The following is a 21,636-nucleotide window of genomic DNA, read 5'->3' as shown; positions in this document are numbered from 1 at the left end:
ATAGTGTTAACCTTTCGATTTGTCTTTCTTTTTTAACGTAACCTAACTATGTATATATTTTAGACTGAAAAAGAAGACAAAACATCAAACTATTGGCGTATTTTTAACTTCTTATACTTCTGCATGGATGTCTGATTCAATGTCATGTTGTTGCAATTCTCAAAAATGTTGCTCAAACACCACGCATTGGAGTCTCATTTGTTATTGTTGTTTAAAATATCATAACATCAAAAGTTTCAAATCTGAAATATGCTTAACTTGCACTCCATGTAGTGTAAGTTAGTACAGGTTGTCTTTAATTCCCAAGAATATCATTTTTTTTACAGGTTCTTCAAACTGGACAAGAAATCAACGAAGTGGACAATTCAGGCTTCTTAACTCAGGCCCCAACAATATTTGCTGGCAATTTGGGGAACAACAAATACATTGTGCAAGTTACTACTATGGCTATTCGGCTAATCAAAGGTAAGTTTCTCAATGTAATTTATAAAAAATAATAAAAGTGGTCTTAGCTTTGAGCCCTGTGGAACTCCATAGTAAATTGTGGTTAGTTAATTCTGTAAGTCTGAAAAATCCTGACATAATGATAATTCAGGGCTTCAGGAACAAATCCAAAGTAATGCCTGTTTCAATTAAGTGCAATTGCCGATTTGTCCTGATGGTTGAATTTGCACATTCAAAAGTGTTCTGAGATCCTTTTGGAGATGGTCCATTCTGTTTGGCCTACATACACCTTGTCACATCCGGAGCAGCTGAATTTATAAACTCCTTATCCAATTTTGTCAAAGGGCATAATTGTGTGATATTTCACACACTTTGCCTACCCATGCGAATAAAGAGCATGATGTTTAGATAGTTGAGATTCGTTTTTAGTTTTTATAAATATATACCTACCATAAAATGGGATGACTTCTATCAATTTTCAACTTTGTAACTAAATATGTAACTTTTTATAAAAACATTTGTTTTGGAAAATTTCATGCGGTATTTATTGCACAAGTTTAAAGTATCGAAATATATATAAAAATGAAATTGAATTTTTGTTTCAGGTGTCAAAAAAAAACAGTTTAAAACATTAACGTAAAACATTTTGACCAGTTTAAAACATTTGACAATTTGTCAGTGTATGAGTTGGCATCGCGTTTGGGTAGGGCGTTCAATTCCTCGGCTTTTGTAAATAAAAAATGCTAGTTTGAATATTCAAGTAGACATATATCGATAGACTTTATAATATAAATGACATGGTATTCTAATCATTGAGGAATTTATAAAATTATTTATATTTCTCTGTCAGAAAATATTTAAAAAAACTGCTTCACAATTCAACCATCGATATGTTTAAATATAGCTAGAAACCAATTAATTTGACACTTATTTTCGAATCGTCATTGTATGCACGTTGTTGAAAAAAAAAAAATCATTAAAAAGAAGCGAGTAATTTCTGAAATATCGGCGGTGTTCAAAGTCACCCCCTGATTACAAAATCGCCCCAAATGTACATACATAATATTCTTAATGCTACGTTTTCAGAGTTAATAATATTCCTTTTGCATTTCTTTTCATGATTCCAGGGTCCCAACAAATCCAGCACATTCCGTTAGAGAGCTGCGCGGTGGAGGCATCCTGCGCGGACCCCTATGTTTGCGTGGTGTGCCTCGGGGGCCGTGTGCTGGTGCTGGCCCTGCGTGAGGTTGCGCGCGGGGGCTCGGGGCGTCTGGCCGCGCTGAGGCACCACCCGCCCTCCCAGCCGCATGCGCACTCCACCACGCTGTTCAGGGACCTCAGCGGGCTGTTCTCTTCGCAGGCTGTGCAGGAGGATCAATCTCACGTGAGTCTATTATATTCTATCGGCTACATTAACACAACATGACGGCATGCGTGGTCGAGGGGTAAGCAATTCGAAGCTCGCGGGTTTGAATCCCGGCATGAGCAAGTAAATTTTATTTGATGTATTTGTGTTATTTCACAATTTATTCATTTAAAATAATATATTGTATACTTGCAGCACATTCCAGAGTGGAAGATACTCTCAGTATCACCCCGGTGTGAGACCAACATTCAAAATTGAAACGTTCCTTGAAATGGCTTTTGCCGTGTTACTTCCTCACCTTCCTCTCCATTATCTCTTTCCCCTCTTCAGGTCGTCGATCAGTTTTTTTTAGATGTTTCCCAATGTTTATATTTTTCTTTGATTTTTAGATCAAAGGCGAAAATCCAGTCAAAAAGGGAATGAAAGGTGGAAATGTTAAGAGAGAAGGAGCCATGGATCCAAACGTCATACATGATGTGGATGAAGATGATCTCCTCTATGGTGGTAATCAAACTCCCGCGTCTATGGTTTCAGTAAGTATTTTTTAGCTCTCTTATTATGGAAAGACACGTAAATAAAGAACACTGTTATAACAGCCAATCACTTTTATTTTTAAATCAATTCCAATATATTAATAATAATACAAAAGAACGCCTTTGACTCAAGCAGTTGTTCGCTCAGAGTTCGAAATTAGAAGAAGTAAATTTGATTCTGTACTGAAAAAATACGAAATGGTTGAGTTACTACTATCGCTCTATTGATAAATGAAAATGACAATATAGATATTTGTGGCATTATTTTTTTAGTAACATGATATCTTATAGCCCAGCTACACTACTCGCGAAGTTGATCGAAGTTGACCGAATACGATAGTGTGGGCACGAACTTCGCTTCGCTTCGGGCAACTTCGCTTCGCTTCGCCCGACTTCCGATTGTTGTCGGTAAATGTGCCCGAGTCAAAGGACTCGAAGCGTCACGGCATAAATAAACCAATCACTGACTGGTTGGACTGAGTTACTCGCGAAGTTGCACGAGTGTGTGGGCACGCACTTCGAACTTCGGCTAACTTCGTCGAGGACTTCGTCGAAGCGTCGAAGCGAGTAGTGTAGCTGACACTATAGATTCAAACCTTTTTTATCATAATTGTTTGCATCTCTTAAAATTAAATGGACTTCACAATTTATTTTTTTGCAACCTAGTGACCAGTACAAGTGCTGTTCTGCAGTTGTCCCGGATTAAAGCCTTCAGAATAAAGATTTGAAGGGCAGCAGAATAAGAAAACGGGTATTTGATATCACATTCATATTCTGTTATAATTTAATTATTTTTCCAATAATTACAGTTGATGCAGAGCGAACGTGGTCAGAGGGAAACAGTGACAGGACACGTGCGCCGCGATTGGTGGCGACGCCACTACATCGAGCACAAGCCATCTTACTGGCTCTTCATCGTCAGGGTTAACGGCAACATGGAGATATACAGCTTGCCAGACATGAAGCTCAGCTTCCTGGTGAGGGATATCACTTCAGGACAGAAAGTAAGTTGGATATATGATTTGTTAAGGACATGCCTGCCATGGCTGCACCACTACATCTACACACTTAAGATTAGTTACGAAATCAGACTGTGGAGACTTGGAATATGATTTTTAGTTTTGATGTAAATTTTTTTTTTTTTTTAATGAAGCCTATACAAATAAAATTACAATGTAGAGGTGGGGAATTGTAAAACACACTTACTTTTGATTTGAAAAATTGATTGAAAACAAAATATATTCACGTTCGACATTTGTATTTAACTGACTTAATAAAGTAGATTAATAAGTTTTACTGTTGTCTGAGTGACATCTATATAATATAGGTATGAAAAAACACACGCATACTCAAATGCAACATTGTGTCAAGATTTTAAAGAAATCGATGAATAACTTTCGGAGATTTAAGATTTTGAACAAATGAACATTAACAATTTTATTTACATATATAGATTTTAGTCTATATTATATTTTACATGTATGTATATATTTTCAAATTTTCTTTATGTAACTAAAAAAGCCAATCAAGATAGTGTGCCATGACAAAAGTGCATTTGGTGTAATGTTGTATAATATTTATTTTGTTTATTTGTCAGGTGCTAACAGACAGTCTGGAGTCAGTGCCATTCCTGACGGGGCTCGGGGCCCCCGAGGACCTTCTGTCTGATATACCTGACGGGGCCTCTGCCGAGAACCTCAAGGAGCTGCTGGTGGTGGGGCTAGGGAACAAGGGCTCCAGGCCACTGCTGTTCCTCAGGATGAACAACGAACTGATGATCTATATGGTAGGTTATTATTTGATACTTGGTATGATAGATGCAATTTCATTACAAAACAGAACAATAATTTAAAGTGAAGAAAACTGACCTAACCTATTACTGTACTCGCTTTGTAATCGCCACTCGATTATCCGACAACTACTATAATCCGCTGTTACTTTTACTAATTGATAGCACAAAATCGAGCTCTATAATTTGTCATTCATATGGCAAATTCAGTAGTACGCCGTTTGCCTAGACTTGAACGCCAAGCTTTGTACACCGATGGGTTGGGTTGTCTTAAGCCTAGTATTCACGGACGAGCATGTCCGAGCGAGCAAGACGTCACATTTCTGAACTGATTTACTGTACCGCCGTCTAGCTTGATAAAGATGACCACTGAACCGCCATTATCGCCAGGGCACATTGATTATTGTTTTAGAATATTTCAGTCTCTGTGTATTCTAGCAACTGTCGCATATGTTTCTAATCATTTCGTTTTGCAACATTTTTTGTTTAATTAAGTTTACAAAATTGAGTCTTCTAGCAAGCGTAAACATGACGCCTTAATTTTAAACAAAAAAATGGAAATTTTACAATATATGATATGATTTGTAATGGTACTGGTTCAAAACATTATCGTGATTAATTTTTGGGTTACTATGCTGTGTTGCGCTTTCTCCTCTTTTAGTCAACGTTTTGGACAACATTACAGTATGTATTAGCGATATAACGATACCGATATATCGGCCGATATAATCGGCAACGTGCAACTAAAACTTTGTTTTCTTAACAAAAATCTACCAAAAGTAAATTTTAATTACTAACTCCATGAATCTTTCTTTTTTATAACTATGTGATTTATTTAATTCCAAACAAATAAATGCTTTTATTAAATTTAATTTCTGCATTTTTATTGATTATTTTTCTTTCACACTCCTAAGGGCAATCAATATTGGCATCACTATCGGTATCGCCGATTATTTTTGTTAAGAATCGGTATCGTATCGGCAAAATCATGTATCGTTAAGCAGGGTACTCACCAAGAGTGTAGCACCGTGTAACGTAACTGATACTGTATCAATCTGCAAGTGGGTACGGCTCGTCCACGGTAACCGCGTATTCAGCTACAAGCTCCCGGATTCGCAGTGTGATCGCAGTGAATCCGCCGTCGGCGGCTCGCTGCGATCACACTGCGCTCCACCCGCGAGCGGCTCGCAGTAGGCTCGCGCCTACGTACTCACTTGATACAGTATCAGTTACGTTACACGTTACACGGCTAGATGAGTACCCTGCTTTACATCCCTAGTATTTATCATCAGGGCAGACGTGTAGATTGTGGTGAAGTGTGTTTTTTCCACAATTACGTTGAAAAAGGTCCATTTGTATGTACAAAGGTTTTTATTTTTGATCTTCACAGGTATTCCAATATGCAAAAGGCAACTTGAAAATGCGCTTCAAGAGGATGTCTTTAGGACTATCTCGTACCCCAGAGCCAGATGTGACTTACCAACACCAAGACGAACCAGTCAAACTAGCCGTCAAGAAATTGAGATACTTCAGTATGTATTCCTTCAAATTATTCAACCATTGGACAAATTTGGTTACATACATGTATTGTTGAAATTATCTATTTTTTTTTAAATTAGACATCAGTTGAATTCGAAAATTTTAATAAATTGTCACAAATTACATTGAATAGCAAAATAATATTCCCAACTGTCCAAATAATTAAAAATGTCTTTTTTTTACCCGACAAGCGTGCAATATGCAAAACTGATCTACCTCTTGTCTTTGTCACGGACGTGACCCAAACTTTTAGTTTGCGAGATTGAATCTACTACAACAACATAGTGCCATTTCGTTTATTATATACGGCGTCTGTAGAGACAGAAGATATTATAGACCTCCCTCCACATTTGACGAATTGACCAAGTGTTCACAAAGAGATATTCTAACTGAGATGTTGGAAGTTGCCACTCTCCAATTCATTCAAATTAATTAAGAATTTGACCAGTTTCCATTTGTATAATATTTTACATGAACTATTTTCGTCTTTTCGTCAATTTTGGTGGTCAATGACCAATTGACCTGATGAGACAGCTGCCCCTGATTACAACACTCTCGTGATGAACTAATTCATTGTTATTACATATTATTAATAGGCAACATAGCTGGTTACAATGGTGTGTTTGTGTGTGGGTCCCCGGGGCTGTGGGTTCTCCTGCCCCCCCGAGGGGAGCTGCGCTGCCACCCGCACACCAACACACTCCCTGACTCCAGCAGCCACGTGGCCCTCTTTGCCCCCTTCAACAATGTCAACTGTGCACAGGGATTCCTCTACTTCAACATTCAGGTAAATACTTTCATTCTTTCCAATATACAATTCATTTTTACTTTAAAAAAAAAAAAATTCATTTTACCAAACTGGACTTAACCCCTCGGGGTCGGTCCCTGCATTTGCAGTGTTGGAGAATCGTGCCCAAGCACTGCAATTGCAGTGTCGACGCTATACATTCATTTTGCCTTCGGATATTATCTCGACTGGGATAGTCAAAAACAAATATTTAAATGTCACTTCATCAAGTATGGTGTCTGCATGTTCACTTTAACTAAAAAAAATTTTTTATCTATTAAAGTTTCTTGTCGGCTCCTATGGAAGAAGATTTAAAAAAAGTGTTTATTTAACTTTATTAATTACATTTCATTGGTGATGTACTGTGCCTGTCTTACTAGGAAGTCCTGTGTTGAGAGCAGACACAGTTTATAACATAAGCAGTTTACAATAAAAATAGCATCCCAATATTACATTTAAAATAAAATACAAACATCGTCGTACCATTGCAGGGTTTTCCAATAAGAGGTGTTATTTTGAATAGCCCGCTATTTCGGTAGATGTTACTTTTGAAGCTGTCATTTTTTGACATTTGACAAGTAGAAACTACACCATTAATAAAAATGGAACGATACACGCTTCAACAATGCATTGAAATTCACTTGAGTGAATCAAATGCAAATCATCTTGAGTGATGAGTCTCATTTCCACCTCGGTGGCTTCGTCAACAAGCAAAATTGTCGCATCTGGGGCTCGGAAAACCCAAGAGTTATTATTGAAAAGCCTCTCTATCCTCAACGTTGTTATGTATGGCCATGTTGGCAGTCCTGATGCGTCACGTGGGAGATTATAACGAGTGTGCGGGCAGTCAATAAACGTCATAGCTCTGAGTCAACAGTCTTTTATTTTTAATAATCCCCGATATAATAATTGGCGACGAGGATAATCTAAAAAGTTTAATGTAAAAACGAGTAATATTCATTTAATAGTCCAGTGTAAAACAGTGATTGCGTCTGTGTTTTTTTCAATCATTTTAACATGTCTACGAGTACTTTGCCAGTGCCGCAATACGAGTCGAGTTGTGAAACCTTCGGAATGTTTTTAGAACGTGTTCAAATTTATTTAAAAATAATTAATATTACGGACAAAGAGAAAATTGGTTATCTTTGTATAATTATTGGTGCGGAAAAATATAAAATTTTAAAAGAAACAGTTCATCCAAAAAATATTGAAGAGTTAACTTATAACGAGATTGTAACAACACTTCAAAATAAATATGAAGAAAAAAAATGTACGATCGCCCAAAGATATAAATTTTATAATCGTCAGCAACAGTCGAACGAGGGAATTGATGATTACATTTCCGAAATAAAAAGTCTGTCAATATCATGTAATTTTGGAGCATTTCTGGATGAAGCCTTGAGGGATAAATTGGTGTGCGGTGTGAAAAATGAAGCCATGACTATAAGATTACTGTCTGAAGATGAATTGCTGAGTTTCGAAAAAGCAAAAAAAATTGTCAAGAATATGGAGACAGTAAGTTGTTCTGCTAAAATATTACACAAAGAAGATCTTTCATCGGGAGTTTTCGAAGTAAAGCCGAAAACGTCACGTCAAATGAGTACTAGTCCGCAACAAGGTCAAAGGAGTTCAATGTCATCAAGTCGTCTTTCATCTCCATCACGTGGAAATCCCAGAAAAAGATGCGAGAGGTGTTTTATCAGTCATCAACCAGAGTTATGTCCGTCTAGGAATTGGAAATGTTACAAGTGCAATACATACGGTCATACGTCAAAATTTTGTTCTAGTGCAAAATCAATTGTTATTAATCATGTAAAATGTGTGAGTAATATAAATGTTTTAAATATGTCCGTGTCTGAAACAGCTAATATTGATTTGTTTGTAAACGGTAGGAAAATGTCCTTCATGATTGACACAGGGAGTTCATCGACCTTGATAAGTCACAAAATGTACATAAAATTTTTCAAAACTTGTAAATTAAGTCAGTTCTATGGTAATTTGTTTACAGCAAATAGTCAAAATTTAAATTGTTTTGGATTTTTTATGGCAAAAGTAAGTGTAAGAGATGATTCTAATTTTGTCGTGGATTTACCAGTATTAGTTATTAAAAATCTATCGTCTGAAGCTATTCTTGGTAGGAATTGGATAAATGTTTTGAATCCGTCTTGGGAAAATACATTTATAAATTCTTTTATGTCAAATATTGGTAATGATAATACTGTAAATTCCGTGTCTGTCAGTGGAAAAAATAAATCAAACATTGTCGAAAAATTGTCACAAAAATATTTAAATTCTTTTTCTAAAAAAAATAACGACTTACCAATTAAAGAGTTTTCGGTAAATTTAAGTTTAAAAAATAATTCAACTCCTGTTTTCCACAAAGCATATGAGGTCCCTTATGCACTGCGTGTAGAAGTATGCCAAGAGCTAGATCGTCTTGAAAGCGAAGGCATCATTTCTAAAGTTAAATATAGTAGTTGGTCTTCTCCAATAGTCTGTGTACCAAAACAAAATGGAAAAATACGTTTATGTGCAGATTTAAAATCTACAGTCAATCCACAATTGAGAATTGATCAATATCCTATTCCACGTCCAGAGGATATTTTAAATAATTTTTCAGGTTGTCAAGTATTTTGTAAATTAGACTTAACAAATGCATATTTACAGTTGTCTGTGTCAGATTCTAGTAAAGAATTACTTACAATTAATACATGTAATGGTTTATATGTGTACAATCGTGTACCTTTTGGGTTGTCATCGGCTCCTGCCACATTTCAAATGGTCATTGATACAGTCTTGGGAGGCATAAAAAACTGTGCTGCATACATTGATGATATTTGTGTAGGTGGTAAAGATGAAACGGAGTGTTGTAATACTTTAGAAAAAGTTTTGTCAAAGTTAAATGAGTTTAATATAAAAATTAATGTGTCAAAAAGTGAATTTTTTGTGTCTTCTTTTGAATTTTTAGGTTTTACTTTGTCAGGTCAAGGCAAAAGTCCGTCTTTGTCGAAAGTTGAGAAAATTAAGTCTACTGGGTGTCCAGAAAATGTTACTCAACTAAAATCGTATTTGTCAATGTTGAATTTTTATAGGAATTTTATTCCTATGGGTCCTACTGTGCTAGAACCACTCCATAATTTATTAAGAAAAAATGTAGAATGGTGTTGGTCTGATGAATGCGAAAAAGCATTTATAAATAGTAAGTCTCTCCTGTCAGATAAAACTATGTTAGTTTTATTTGATCCGTCAAAACCATTGTGTCTTACAGTCGACTCCAGTGCATACGGTGTCGGATGTGTCTTAAGTCATGTCGTAAAGAATCAAGAATTTCCTATAGCTTTTGAGTCTGCAACGTTAAATTCAGCTCAAAGAAATTATAGCCAATTGCACAAGGAAGCCCTTGCTGTTATTTTTGGAATCAAGAAATTTCATAAATATTTAATTGGTCGTCATTTTACCATATATACTGATCATGCTCCATTGTTGTCTTTGTTTGCCGAAAATAAAAAAGTCCCCGTTTTAGCTGCATCACGTCTCATAAGATGGTCTATAATATTGTCCGCGTACAATTATAAATTAGTTTTTAAAAACGGACTGAAAATTCCTCAAGCTGATGTAATGTCACGTTTGCCAAGTGAACAACAATTTAATGAAGAGGAATGTAATTTTGTATACATGTCAACACCCTTAATTCCATTTTCAGAAGTTGAAAGTCATTCTGAAAAAGATGAAATATTATGTAAAGTCATTAAGTATGTTTCAATCGGTTGGATTGAAAACTTGTCAAGTCCAGAAATTAAAAAATATTTCAAGTTCAGAAATTTACTGTCGGTCAAGGGAAAATGTCTTTTATTTGGTGACAGAATTGTAATACCAGAATCTCTTAAGTCTAAAGTCTTAAATTTAATACATTATGGTCATCCTGGTATAGTCAGATCAAAAATTCTTGCTCGTTCTTATGTTTGGTGGTTAGGTATGAATCAAGATATTGAAGATATTATTTCTAGATGTGAAATGTGTCAGTCGGTACAAAAAGCTAACAAAAACGTGCGTCATAATTGGCCTATTGCTGAAAGTCCATGGGAAAGAGTCCATTTGGATTTTTTTGACTTAAAAGGTTCCAAATACTTATTAGTTTGTGATTCATATTCAAAGTGGATAGAATGTTTTTATATGAAAAATACTAAATATTCGGATTTATTATCAAAATTAAGTGAAGTTTTTTCCAGATTTGCCTTTCCGAAAACTATTGTTTGTGATAACGGTCCTCCATTTTCATGTAAAGAATTTTCTATTTTTTGTAAAGAAAAATCTATTAAATTATTATTTTCTCCACCATATAATCCCGAGTCAAATGGATTAGCAGAACGATCTGTTCAAACATTCAAAAAGATTTTAATTAAATTTATGTTTTCAAAAAACTCTAAATTTTTGTCACCAGCTCAACGTCTAATAGATTGTTTGTATACTTATCGTTCCACTCCTACTTCTGTCACGGGTTTGTCTCCTATGGCTAAAATATTTTCGTATGAGCCACGTACACCTCTTCATATTTTGACAGAAGAAAATATTGTTAATAAAAGTAAGCAATCAAGTCAAAAAGCATTGAAAGAGTATGAGGAAAATGATAAGGTATTGGTATACTTAAGACATCTGAAAGGTCCTATGAAATGGGTTCAGGGAACTATTAAGTTAAAATTAAGTTCATGGGTGTATTTAATTCTTTTAAATGGAGGAGAGGTAAAAAAGGTCCATGTTAACCAAATAAAAAACAGTTGTATAAAGTTAAAATCAAATTATGAAAATCCCGATAAATGGTATGACTTGGGAAGTCAAGAAAATAAAAATGTTAGTGAGCCTTTACCCAGCACTAGTGGGAAAACTGATGTAGTAACTAGGGCTGGCAGATTGGTGAAACCCCCTGTCAGATTTAGTCATAGTGATTATGTTTAAGTTTTATTTGGTATTGTAATTGTTTGAAAATAAACAAAAAAATAAAGGAGGAAAGGATGTTATGTATGGCCATGTTGGCAGTCCTGATGCGTCACGTGGGAGATTATAACGAGTGTGCGGGCAGTCAATAAACGTCATAGCTCTGAGTCAACAGTCTTTTATTTTTAATAATCCCCGATATAATAAACGTGTGACTGTTTGGCGCGGTTTATGGTCCGGCGAAGTCATTGGACCTTACTTTTTCGAAAATGAGGCTGGATCAACAGTTACGGTGAATGAATTGCGCTATCGAGAGATGATTAATGATTTTTTATGGCCTGAATTGGATGGTATTGATCTGGACAACGTTTTCTTTCAACAAGACGGCGCTACGTGGCACACAAGCAACGAAACCATTGATCTTTTACGATTGAATATCAAAATAACACCTCTTATTGGAAAACCCTGTACTTATAAAAGGTTTTGATAAAATCGTTTATGTTTGAGCTGTATTGGCTGATGATCCAAGGCTTGGTGTTTAAATTACATTTGGAATATTTTTTGTTCTGTTTTAATAGTCAGTGGAAGTGCTTTGTTGCAAGGTGTCTAAAATTTCTTTGGCCAGAATTAGTTTTAGTGAAAGGAATAAGTAAGAGATTGTAACCATGTATATACTCATTTGTGTATTTCATTTCACTCATTGCTCGATTTACTGCTTTTTGCTAGAGCAACTAGTCATCTAGTTCCCAGCCAGTCTTTACAAATAATTCGATTATGCAGTCTGCCTAAATTGTTTGAATTTAAACAATGTTTTTATTATATTCGAATTTCACTTTTGTTTTCGTGAATGAATAAATGCAAATTTTGAAAGTGGAATTTAACCCACTTCCCGACATCCGATCGAGCCCAGATTCGTTGTCGATGTAATTAGATAAATCAGAAGTTGGATGGTGTTATAGAGAACTTTAAACATAATGTTTTAACTTTTCTAGTCAGAGTTAAAAATCTGCATCCTCCCGACCCATCTGTCGTACGACGCGCCCTGGCCCGTGCGTAAAGTGCCCCTCCGTAGCAGCCCTCACTTTGTCACGTATCACCTGGAGTCCCGGACGTACTGTATTGTCACCTCCATCTCCGCGCCATCTCAGAGTTACTACAAGTTCAATGGGGAGGATAAAGAACTGTCGACGGAAGCCAATAAAGGAGACAGGTGGGTTAATCTGATTGGTCATAATATTTGTCTGTAACGTGTAACACGGCACGTTCCAGGGTGGAAGATACTTTCAGTATCGCCCTGGTGAAAGAACACCATTCAAAATAGAAACATTGCTTAAAATGGCTTAAGCGATGATGATTTTACGGTTCTCCAATCCGCAGAATCCAAGGTTGCGTGATTACTCTCGGTGTGTAAAATCAGAATTCGAATATTTTAAATTTAGTTTTATTTTTACAAACTCACGATACAGTAATTTACGAACAAAAGCAGAGTGTGTACGTTAGAGGGGAGTTTTGACTAAAACGGCGGCTGAAACCGCTGGAGACAGAATGATTTCTTTGCCGCGCGAGTAAGTAGTATAATCATACCAGTCGAACGTGAATGTAGGGAATGGTAAATATTACTTGTCATTTTCGGGAGATGTCAACTCCCTATAAGTTACCCTACACAATGTTTGGTGACCAAATCTGAATAGCCATGTACTTCCTATCTTCCTCTTCCCTATCTCCTTTCCCTCCCCACTACCCTAAGTCTCACATCATACCCCAATTGGGGATGTCAAGGTCCCACAGGCTCCAGGACAGGTTGGGAGCAGTTTTATTTTTTATGAGCCACCTCACTAGAGCGCTTTTGTCTATACAGTGTAAAGACAGGAGAATTATATTATCACCCTGTTGGGCAGCATTATGAGGCGGGTTAAGGTAGAGGCTGTAGGAAGGAATTATTAAGGCGGGTTTTGAAGAGGCATGGATAACATGAAGGATAAAACACAGATGCCTGTAGCTTCCATACCCGTGCCAACTTACACAAAAACGAGTCAAAAAAACGACCCATTCTCTTGAAGTCAACCTTAACCCTGAACTGGAATTCTGCTTGTGTCCGTTGAGTTTCACATACATGACCAGTTCACAGGGGATTAATGCTGCTAGTTCCTAATAGCAGGCTCCATTGAAATACCCGTAAAACAGACTCAACGTGCCTACTTTGCATCTGTGCATTAGAGATAGCAATGGTCTGTTAACAACGAATTTTCAATCTGATGAACAGCCTCCTTTGCACAGAATCAAGTAGGTTTATAAAATATTTTAATTACTTAATTCAATCGTATTTTAGTTAGGTAATCGGTTAGGTTACTATTGAAGAATCTGCAAGCCCTATACAACTCTTGGTAATTTTTTTTTCTTATTTACTTCCAGATTCCCCTTCCCACTCCAGGACAGATTCTCCGTGATGCTGTTTTCCCCGGTTTCATGGGAGATCATCCCCAACACCAAGATAGAATTGGAGGAGTGGGAACACGTCACCTGCTTGAAGAACGTAAACCTCGCTCACGAGGGTACAAGGTTACTACTAATTATTATTATATATTTTTTTACATTAACTCCACATAGAAAGCCCATAGGAAAATAATTTCCCTCAGAGCTCATGTTATCTTTTGAGGTGCGTTGTTTAAGGAAAGGAAAGAGAGAAAGGAAAGAGGGAAGGGAACAGGTATGATGGGTGGGTATGAATTTGGGAGTCAGTGTGGCAAGGATTGACGTATAAACCCATTCCTCCCACTGTGGTGTGAGGCGATGGGTCGAGAGAGTCCGGCTGAAGAGATTGAAGGGTCTCCCAGACCAGACAAACCTCACCCCATTAACCCAGTCACCACCACAGTTACTAAATGTAGCTTGCCACCTGGCAGAGTAGTTGGATATCCAACGAATAGTTCCCAGGGCGGTGTTACCCATACCAGACTCCCAAAGGACATTTTTACTATTACTGGTGTGTTCCCACAAACAGTTCTCCAACTCGTCATGGAAGGAGATTTTAGAGAATAAGATCTTTATATTAAATCAGGGATTTATTCAATTAGTATTACAAGAGTGACTTCGATGGTCGACCTAACTAGGAGCTGGCTAAATGAGATCTGCAAACAGTTTGTCTGGAAGCAGCCTAACTGACCCTAGCGACTACTGACTACTAGCTGCCATCTTGCGAACTTCCAAGCAAGCTCTTTGCACTGCCCTCTATGAGTGCATCTGTGAAGCTCTTAGCTAACTCACTTCCCAACAATTACCATAGTATTTTATACATTTAGTTTTATTTTGTGTCTTTTCTTTCTTGCAGAACTGGTCTTAGAGGATATATTGTCTTGGGAACAAATTACAACTACAGTGAAGATATCACTTCTAGAGGAAGGGTAAATATTTTCGATAAAACATATACATAGTACATACTTGAACTTGAATTCTTTCTAGGATTGAAAGTGAATTAGTGACATCAATTTTTTTTCAAATCAGTATAGATCACATTTCCATTGAATTTTTGTTCAGTGATGTAACTACTCAATATGTATGTATTTGAATTGATATAATAATATATTTATCTGCTACGATTATTCATTTATGTCCGTGTTGCAGATTCTGATCTATGACGTGATAGAAGTCGTCCCGGAACCTGGACAGCCTCTGACAAAGAATCGCTTCAAGGAAATCTACGCCAAGGAACAGAAAGGGCCGGTGTCCGCCCTGGCACAAGTTGCAGGATTCTTGGTGTCGGCTGTTGGTCAAAAGGTACAGTTCTACTTTATGATTTGTGAATCTAATGATCTTGGGTGTGCATATTGTCACGGCCATTTTTTTTTGTATTGGGGTGTTTGAACAACCTATTGCAACTTTTATAAGAGTATTTTCGGAATTTAATGGCCGCTTTACGCCTCATTGTAGCATAAAAACAATTTACTCTACCTGATGTAAACATTTCGCTGGTACTGCGCGACCTCGGTAACTGAAACAATTGTCTATAAGCGTTGTTGAATTGAATTCTTATAACTAACCTATTTTCTAACTATTATACTTTAGATCTACATCTGGCAGCTGAAAGACAATGACCTTGTAGGCGTGGCCTTTATAGACACACAGGTGTATGTGCACAGAATCCTGGCGGTGAAGAGCATGCTGCTGGCTGCGGACGTGTACAGGTCCGTGGCCCTCATGAGATTCCAGGAGAACCACCGCACACTGTCGCTGGCTGCCAGAGACATGAGGACTGTTCAGGTTTGAAGATAATAATTACTGATTGTGATGATCTTGCCCTTATGAAATTGTATTATATTTAAAGAGAATAACGTAAACGTAAAGTTAGTTTTCAATTTCTCCAAAACGACGAAGTTTTGAGCTTTCAAAGTGATCATTGGTAATGTGTGTAATGGTGTCTCGTGACCTCATAATTCATAATTCCAAAGGTGCTACAATACTGCTTCGCATATACCGTGATGTCACACACTTTCGGACTGCTGAAAATATCAACTTATACGAGGGTTTATATCTTCAGTACTGTTCTAAATTTTCAATTGATTCATTTGTCAATTGAATCATATTTAATTGATTCATTTTCAATTGATACCTTTTTAATTGCTACCTTTTCAATTGATTCATTTTCAATTGATTTATTTTTAATGGATTCATTTTAAATTGATTATTTTTCATTTGAATTGGTTCATTTTCATTTGGTTATTTTTCATTTTCAATTGGTTCATTTTCTCATTTATTCATTTCATTTGAATCTATTTCAATTGATTAATTTTAAATTTATGTATTCACTTTTACCACATGTTGTTTTTGTAAGTCACAAAGTTGTTTGTAATTATTTAGTTGTTGTTATTAGTAGAAAGAAATTGTAAATGAACAAGGTACATTATTTTGTGTTTATTAACAGATTTTCGACATGGAGTTCCTAGTGGACAATACCAACTTGGGTTTCCTGGTGTCAGAATCAGAAGGCAACTTTGTGATGTTCACCTATCAGCCAGAAGCCAGGGAGAGTATGGGAGGTATGCATCAAATAACTTTCATAATAGTTTTAAATTACATACTTTATTTCATAAAATAAAGAAGAACTGCGATGTGGGTGTGTTTCAAAGTGATCCAAAAGTTTGACCATTCTTTGCTTAAATATCAAATGCAGAAATTCACCATCTTTATGAAATTTTCATTTCAATCAAATGGAATGGGGTATACAATGTCAAACGTAGTGGCAAGTGTAAGAGTGATAAAAGGTACGAAGTCATGACTATAGTGAGTTTTTATGTGGCAGTTTTTTTCAAATTCGTTTGATCACCCTTATGTAAGAACATTCGTTTGATCACCATTATGTAAGAACATTCGTTTGATCACCATTATGTAAGAACATTCGTTTGATCACCCTTATGTAAGAACATTCGTTTGATCACCCTTATCTTAGAACATTCGTTTGATCACCATTATGTAAGAACATTCGTTTGATCACCCTTATGTAAGAACATTCGTTTGATCACCCTTATGTAAGAACATTCGTTTGATCACCCTTATGTAAGAACATTCGTTTGATCATCATTATGTAAGAACATTCGTTTGATCACCATTATGTAAGAACATTCGTTTGATCACCCTTATGTAAGAACATTCGTTTGATCACCCTTATCTAAGAACATTCGTTTGATCACCCTTATTGTACGAAACAATATACTGTCCGTACAATTACTGTAGATACGAAGGTAGCTGGGTACACTTTTTAGGCGTTTTCAGTCTTGGTAGATGTTTGTAGAGCCTTTGTGGTGGAGTTTAATGCCACGATCAGAGAGGAATTTATTCCAGATCTGAACTGACGAAAGCAATTTAATACTGGCAAAAACTGAATTTACTACTGAATAAAACACTTGAAAATATTTCTTGAGACTTTTGGAGACTTGGAGATGGTTTCTTCAGGAGAGAGGATTCTCTTTCAGAGGTAGTTGTTGAACTGACCTTGTATGGAATTCGGTTCTCTATTTATAGAACGTTTTCAAATCGAACCCTCTCGGAGGCGTTCTATCCTCTTTCGTGAGGAGTAAAGTGGTTAGGTATTTTTCCTCTCTGCAATTATCTTGTTGAGAGGAAAGTTATATTTTAATATGATACCTTCCACCAAGTCAGTTCAGTCTACCAAAACCATCTCCCGCAGTCCCGTTTATTTATTTTATAAATAATTATACAAATTTTCATATTGGGTTTGAGGTTAAATATCTTTGGTTTGAACATTTCCCAAAGAGTAACAAATATAGTTAGATATAATTATTCATGTTATTGTATTAGTATATAATCATTTCTTGAGGTTGGTATTTATTTCGTAGTTATATCTTGCATCCTTTTCCCGTAAATCCAGTCTGATGATATCACAATTAATCACATCTGAATCTGTTATCAGTTTTTGATAAGGGAGTCAAGGTGATATGCTGGGCTGTGGTTGGTTGGAAACGGCGGCCATCATGGAATTCCATCCGGGGAGTAGTGGAGGGGGTCCTACGTAAATACTGAGTAGCTTTCCTAGCGGTGGTCACTTCGTGGGTTGGTGTGTCCGAGGGAGGTGGTGGATGATTATTCTCAGATGTGTTTCAGGTTCTGTTATTATATTGCTATGTAATTATCTTGATTAATCACATATAATACATCATTTGATTGAGTTATTTTGATGTAAAGATTTCCAAATGTGTCGGCGACACGGTATCAAGCGGTTTCGGGGTTGAAGTGCTTTTGTGTTTTTTGGCGTAAATATGAATTCTCTTGAAATATTCTGGAGGTCTGGATACGTATGATACACTTATGTAAGAACATTCGTTTGATCACCCTTATGTAAGAACATTCGTTTGATCACCATTATGTAAGAACATTCGTTGGATCACCCTTATGTAAGAACATTCGTTTGATCACCCTTATGTAAGAACATTCGTTTGATCACCATTATGCAAGAACATTCGTTTGATCATCCTATTATGTAAGAACATTCGTTTGATCATCCTTATGTAAGAACATTCGTTTGATCACCATTATGTAAGAACATTCGTTTGATCACCCTTATGTAAGAACATTCGTTTGATCACCCTTATGTATAAAACGCGAACCTTCTTCATGGATGGGGGACAGAGGGCTACCACACCATATAACTCCCTTGATCGTACTGGGGCTCGGTTCTGAGTTTTAGCGGCACGCACATTGTTATCTTTTATGATATATATTGATTATGTGGCGTTTCCCGGCTGACCCCAGTAAGAAGTGGTTGGGGGTCAGGGGTTCTTCGTCTCGTGGGTCGACCGATATATGGGTTAGTGGGCGGTTGTTCACAATGAATTCGGCCTCCGCAAGGGCTGTGTGTAGAGTTTCTTCTTTAGGCGTCCTTTCCTTAAGCGTTGCGTTTAAGGCCTTTTTAACTGACCTCACTAATCTCTCCCACGCTCCCCCCATGTGGGGACTCATTGGTGGTATGAAGTGCCACTCTATGCCTTGGGTGGCTACTGCGTCGATCATCTTGGTATCCTGGCTCAGTGACATCAGGGCGTCTCTCATTTCAGCGTCGGCTCCATGAAAGTTTGTGCCGTTGTCAGAGTATATGGCAGTTGGTTGTCCTCTCCGTGCGGTCATTCTTTGCAGGGCCATGATTGCGGAGTCAGCTGACAGTGAAGTGGTTAATTCCAGGTGGATGGCGCGTGTTGAGAGGCAGGTGAAGATGGCTCCGTAACGTTTTTCTCTGTGTCTGCCGACTGTTATGGTCATAGGACCGAAATAATCCAGCCCGCAATGTGTGAATGGGCGGATGTGATGTATCAGACGTGGTGGTGGTAGTACGCCCATCTGGGGTGGTTTGGGTTTACTGCGTTGTATGTAACACATGGGGCAGGCGTGCGCAATCTTTCGGCTTGTCGTACGTAGTCTGAGCACAAAAAAATGGCTGCGTATTTCTGCTACTGTTTTTTCCGTGCTGGGGTGGTCTGCCTTCTTATGGTAGTGATTGATCAGGAGACGGGTGTATGCGTTGTCGCCATCCAGGATGATAGGAGTCCGGGCTACTCTCTTAGCCTTCTCTAAGGTCTGCAGACGTGTGCCCATTCGGAGGATACCGTCAGGTCCGAAGAAAGGGTTCAGGGCGTTGAGGCGGCTGCTGGCGGGTAACTCTTTCTTTTCTTGAATGGTGTGTAGGTCCGAACTGAACGTGTCTTCTTGTGACCTCCTGATCCATCTGTGTTCTGCTGCTTTTATTTCCTCAGCTATTAGTGGTCCCTCCGGGGTTCTGTTGGGGCCCATCCGGCATCGTCTGATAAAACGGAGAACCCAGGCAGTCGAGCGGATCAGTCGGTGCCACGATGAGAACCGTTCAACTGCTGGTAGAGCTTCGCCTCGTTCGGTGATAAGTCCGACGTAGACAGGTTTGACTTCCAGAGTTAGGTCATCAGGTTTATGGGCGGGTGCGCGTTCTTTGGGCCATTTGTCTTCTGAGTGGGTGAGGAAGGTTGGACCGGTGAACCATCTTCCTTCTGGTGTCAGGTCGGGTACTTCGAGGTCCCGTGTGCCGATGTCAGCGGGATTGAGCTTCGTAGGTACCCATCTCCAGTCGGGTATTCTGGTCAGCTCGTCAATCTCTCCTAGTCGGTTGGCCACAAATGTTGAGTAGGCTCGTGGGTCAGTGCGTAACCAGCATAGTACTGTTGTGGAGTCTGTCCAAAAACATGTGCGGCGGATATTGGCTGTGCTCTCTTTCTGGATGGTTTGGGCGAGTCTTGCTGCAATGAGGCCAGCTTGCAATTCGAGGCGGGGAATGGAGAGAGGTTTCAGTGGTGCGACTTTGCATTTACTTGCAAGGAATGTCGTCTGTATCTTCCCTTCTATGTCTTCGGTGAAGTAGGCTACGGCGCAGCAGGCTTGTTCTGATGCGTCACAGAAGAGATGTAGGGTTACGTTGCTTTGTTTGTTGTAGAGGCAACGTCTCGGGATTGATATGCTGTTTGTGTGCAGTAAGTTCAACCAGCTTGTCCATTTCTGCGCGTGTTCGGGTGTGATAGACTCGTCCCAGCCGACGTTTGATCGCCATACTTCTTGCAGAAGTACTTTTGTTCTGATGGTCAGGCAGCCGATGAAGCCCACGGGGTCGAAAATCTTCATAACTGTTGACAGCAATTGTCGTTTTGTTGGTAATGTAGTAGCTTCGGATGGAGTCATCTCGTGAAATGAGTATAGGAAGTGATCAGTGGATGGGTCCCAGATTAGTCCGAGTACTCGTTCTGTTTCTGGACTCCCGTTGCTGATGGCTATGGTGGTATTGGTGCGATCTTCGTCAGGAAAGTTGGCGATAGCTGCTGGTTTGTTGGATGCCCAGTTGGTCAAATGGAACCCTCCTTTCGCGAGGAGGGCACTCACATCTTGGGTGAGTTGGGCAGCTTCCTGGTGAGTGTCTACTGCATCCAAGTAGTCGTCCATGTAGAACTTGGTGCGAACAGCTGCTGCGGCGGATGGGTATTCGTGCTGGTATCTTTCAGCGACCTTGTTCAAGACAAACTGGGCGCTGCTTGGGGAACAGGTGGCGCCAAACATCATTGAAGTCATTTGATAAGTTTCGGGTTCGTCCTTGGTTGATGTTCGCCACAAGAATCGCTGTGACTGTTGGTCTTCTGGTTTTATTTTTATTTGTAGAAACATCTCTCTGATGTCAGCAGCAATGGCGACGTTTCCTTCCCGGAAGCGCATGATGTTTCCCAGGAGAGATGACAGCAGGTCGGGTCCTGTGAGCAACTGGTCATTGAGTGAAGTCCCGCGGCATCGGCTGGCTGCGTCGAACACCACTCTGATCTTCCCTGGTTTATTGGGGTTGGTCACTGCAAAGTGTGGCAGATACCATTGTCGGGGTGTACGCGTGGATGCTTCTCTATCTGACAGTTTTTTCGCATAGCCTTTGGATATCAGCTGATCAATCTTGTCGGTGTAGGCTGTTTTCAGGGTTTCATCTCTGGATAATTTCTTCTCCAGGGAAATTAGTCGTCTCAGCGCGCACTGTCGGTTGTCAGGTAAGGTGGCTTCTGGGTTGCGCCATATTAAACCAGTTTCCCATCTTCCAGTAGGCAGGGGTCGTGTTGTCGCAGTCATGAGCGCCATTGCTCGTTGTATGTTTGTGTTGACTCGGGTTGCTGCGGTTACGCCAAGTGAGTCGACGGTAAAATTTGTTTTCAGCAGTTCTTCCAATCGTATGTCTGAGGCCGTCTCA

At 38.5% G+C, this 21,636-nt stretch overlaps 1 protein-coding gene across 1 annotated transcript in view; it reads left to right on the top strand.

Moving 5' to 3' along the window:
* Cpsf160 (cleavage and polyadenylation specificity factor subunit 1) overlaps nucleotides 1-21,636 on the top strand; it is a 59,136-nt gene that overhangs the window by 12,082 nt on the left and 25,418 nt on the right. The window contains exons 12-24 of the mRNA XM_089646545.1: nucleotides 327-465; nucleotides 1,572-1,828; nucleotides 2,200-2,343; nucleotides 3,153-3,347; nucleotides 3,941-4,129; nucleotides 5,523-5,664; nucleotides 6,268-6,458; nucleotides 12,383-12,600; nucleotides 13,803-13,949; nucleotides 14,719-14,791; nucleotides 15,012-15,164; nucleotides 15,453-15,647; nucleotides 16,309-16,423. Coding sequence (XP_089502671.1) covers nucleotides 327-465; nucleotides 1,572-1,828; nucleotides 2,200-2,343; nucleotides 3,153-3,347; nucleotides 3,941-4,129; nucleotides 5,523-5,664; nucleotides 6,268-6,458; nucleotides 12,383-12,600; nucleotides 13,803-13,949; nucleotides 14,719-14,791; nucleotides 15,012-15,164; nucleotides 15,453-15,647; nucleotides 16,309-16,423 — 2,158 coding nt within the window. The remainder of the gene's footprint in view (nucleotides 1-326; nucleotides 466-1,571; nucleotides 1,829-2,199; nucleotides 2,344-3,152; nucleotides 3,348-3,940; nucleotides 4,130-5,522; nucleotides 5,665-6,267; nucleotides 6,459-12,382; nucleotides 12,601-13,802; nucleotides 13,950-14,718; nucleotides 14,792-15,011; nucleotides 15,165-15,452; nucleotides 15,648-16,308; nucleotides 16,424-21,636) is intronic.

The sequence above is a fragment of the Hesperophylax consimilis genome, chromosome 24, assembly GCF_061612785.1.
Source record: "Hesperophylax consimilis isolate HC1 chromosome 24, BYU_Hcon_1.0, whole genome shotgun sequence".
NCBI lineage: Eukaryota > Metazoa > Arthropoda > Insecta > Trichoptera > Limnephilidae > Hesperophylax > Hesperophylax consimilis.
Note: the sequence above shows the minus strand (reverse complement) of the source record. Positions and strands in the feature narration are given on the sequence as shown.